General features: G+C 66.5%; 1 protein-coding gene across 1 annotated transcript in view; it reads right to left on the reverse strand.

Annotated features, from left to right (window-relative positions):
* Positions 1–2,707, reverse strand: part of FEV (FEV transcription factor, ETS family member) — a 3,024-nt gene extending 317 nt beyond the window's left edge. Inside the window, exons 1-3 of the mRNA XM_045293890.1 lie at positions 2,656–2,707; positions 1,905–1,979; positions 1–343 (exon numbers count right to left, since the gene is read on the reverse strand). Coding sequence (XP_045149825.1) covers positions 1–343; positions 1,905–1,979; positions 2,656–2,707 — 470 coding nt within the window. The remainder of the gene's footprint in view (positions 344–1,904; positions 1,980–2,655) is intronic.
* Positions 2,708–2,916: the final 209 nt, after the last annotated feature.

Genomic DNA, 2,916 nt, shown 5'->3' on the forward strand with positions numbered 1-2,916 from the left:
GCGGCCGCCGCGGCTGCGGCCGCGGCTGCGGCTGCGGCGGCATGGGCGTGGGCTGGCGGCGGCTGGCAAGCCTGCGCCAGGCCCTGGAAGTCGAAGCGGTAGGCGTAGCGCTTGCCGTGCACCTTGCTCATGATGTTCTTGTCGTAGTAGTAGCGCAGCGCGCGGCTCAGCTTGTCGTAGTTCATGTTGGGCTTGCTCTTGCGCTCGCCCCAGCGCCGCGCCACCTCGTCTGGGTCCGTGAGCTTGAACTCGCCGTGGCCACCCTCCCACGCGATGCAGCCGGCGTTCGCGCGGTCAGCCAGCAGCTCCAACAGGAACTGCCACAGCTGGATCTGCCCGCTGCCTGCCGGGGAAGGGGCGGTCAGCGGGGAGCGGCGGGGTGCCGGGGACCTGGGACCTGGGACGGGGACCCACGTTGGAGAGGGAGCAGCTGGCCCGGAGGGCTCTCTGCGCCACGATTTCCTGCCCCTATAGCGCTTCGGCACCCGCCAGCGCCGCTCCTGCTTAGAAAGGCTCGGGGACGCGCATTCGACGGGGAAGGACCTCTGTCTCCTCGCAGAGGCAGGGGGCCACAGAAGCGCAGGGCTTGGGGGGGGGGGGCGGATCGCCACCTCGGTGGACGCTGTCACGCCGGGCAGGGCCTGCTGGACCACAGGGGCCGTCCTGGGCGGAGAACTGGCTGCGCCATCCCAGCAAGACCACGGCTAGAGGCCCAGAATGGACCCGGCGGCGGCGACCAGAAGGTTCAACCTCAGCCCCTGCCTGAGTTGGACGAGGGGTGCTGGCTGGTCTTCTGGATCAGACAATCAGGGGACAATGGTCCCCATACAGGAAAAGAGGGTGAGGTCTCGCCGGGCGCCCACCCCCGCCGCTGTGGGGTCTGCCGGCCTGGCGCTTCTCCCATCTGGCCCTATTTCGGAACAAGCGGGATTAGCGGCGGGGGTAGGGTGGGGAAGGGGAGGCGTCGTTGTTCCCTGCGGAGCGGGCGCTCTGGGAAACCGCAGAGCCTGACAAGGGGGAGGGGGGTCCTGGCAACCCCGAAGTTCTCGCTGATCTTGAGGAGTCCGCAGTTGCTGAATAAGGTGGGGTGGGGAGAGGGTGGGGTCCCGGCACCCCCCTTCCCATTCTTAGACAGATGGGGTGGGGTGGGATCTTGATACCAATCCATCCTCCTATTAGGAATAAAGCAGATTTCCCTGGGAGCTGTGTGATTACCGCTTCAAATCGAGATTGGTGATGCCCTTTCTTCAAGGACCCAGACACTGCCCCAGCCCTCCACTAACCTAACCCTAAGCCCAGCAAGAAGTGGTCTCTGGCGGCTGACCAAGACGGCCTAGGGTCAGAAGCAGAGACGTTTGGGATAAAAACCGTGCACCACCGGGCATGCTATCAGAAGCACGGGAACGGGCTCCTGCTGGGCATCGTGTCCATTTGGGTATGGGAATTGCCAGCCTGTTTGTGGTATCACTGGATGGATCGCGGTACTCTCTGGACAGGCACAGCAGACACAATGTATCTACCGGTTAGGATTCCACTGCAAACACCGGAGCGACTTGGTCCACAGAGCCTTGCCTGTGTGGCTGCAGGGACCCGACCGTTGTCTCCTGTGCGCATGGAGCTGGAGTGGGGGAGCAATTCTTTCGGGCTTGCTGCAGCAGGTAAAGGACCTGAAGCCCCCAACCCAGGCCCCAAGGCCCAGAAAATCCTGCCCAGCTGAGGAAGAGTTCGCTGGCCTCTGCCTAGGCATCAGGTGAAGCCAGAGCTGACAAATGGACAGCGCCCCAGTCTTCTTAGCTAAGTCGGGATCCTTGGCCGCCCAGCATCGCTTGCTCTGGGTTCCCACCCTCCAGCCAGTGCCGTGGTGCGGTCCTTCTGAGGTCCTTCCGCGCGGCTGGGCTGCTCACCTTTCTGCACTGCGGGGCTCAGCGGGCCCCAGCCTGGGCTCTTCCCATCCTTGAAGAGACCATCCGGGACCGGATCTGCAGCAGCGGGACAAAGCAGTCAGTCACCGGCCCGACTAGGGCAGAGGTCCTGGGGCTGGGCCGGAAGGGCTTTGGACCAGGGGGTGCCCTGGTCCCCGAGAGCAAGGCTGGGGGTGGGGGGTCCAGGCTTCCCAGCTCCTCCTCCCCGAGTCCGGCCCCAGAGCGCGTGGCACGGAGCCCCTCCGTAGCGCCCAAGTCAGGAAACGCGTCCAGGAAAAAGGAAATCCGCTTTCCCCACGGGCCGGCGGGAGCCTTATAAAGCGGAGCAGGGGTGCGCCGGCCCAGCGGGAGCGCGGGAGCCCAGCGGGGAGGAGAAGAGGTCTCTTGGAGGGCCGGGCTGGCCGGGACGCTGGGAGCGCGGAGGTGAGTAGAGGCGAGGCGCAGGGGTGGCGCTCCGCTGAGACCGCGACCACTCCAACGCCGCCGCTGGCCTGAGACCAGGCTCCGCCCGCCCCCTAGAACAGCACCCTCAAACTCCCAGTTCCCATCTGTCCTCACAGAGGGACCCTAAGCCACCCCACTTACCCCCGTCTGCCCTTCAGCCCCCTCCTTCTTTGCTCGCAGCCAGAGTCTCCAGACTGCCCCCCAGCTTCCCCTTCCCACGGCCGGCCGAGCCCACACTGACGCCCGGGTCCGGGTCCCGGTGCCTCCAGCCCCCAATTGGCCCCGGTACCTGGCAGGTACATGTTGATCAGCAGGGGTTGGGAGGCGCTGCTCTGTCTCATCGCCGCCGGGCACTGGGCGGTGGCGGGAGGTGGGGGTGGGGGGACACTGGCCGGGTAGCTCGTCGGGCTCCCTGTTCCAGGGCACCGATCCCCGCCCTAGGCGCCCTTGGGTGACAGGGAGTGGAAGGCGGCGCCGGGTCCGGCGGGGCCTGGCGGGAGGGGGCGCCCGGGTGTGGCGGGGGTAGGGGTTCCTGGAGCGACGCTCCCAG

Source organism: Echinops telfairi, unplaced genomic scaffold, assembly GCF_000313985.2.
Source record: "Echinops telfairi isolate 266 unplaced genomic scaffold, ASM31398v2 ScPeMD7_3;HRSCAF=10, whole genome shotgun sequence".
NCBI lineage: Eukaryota > Metazoa > Chordata > Mammalia > Afrosoricida > Tenrecidae > Echinops > Echinops telfairi.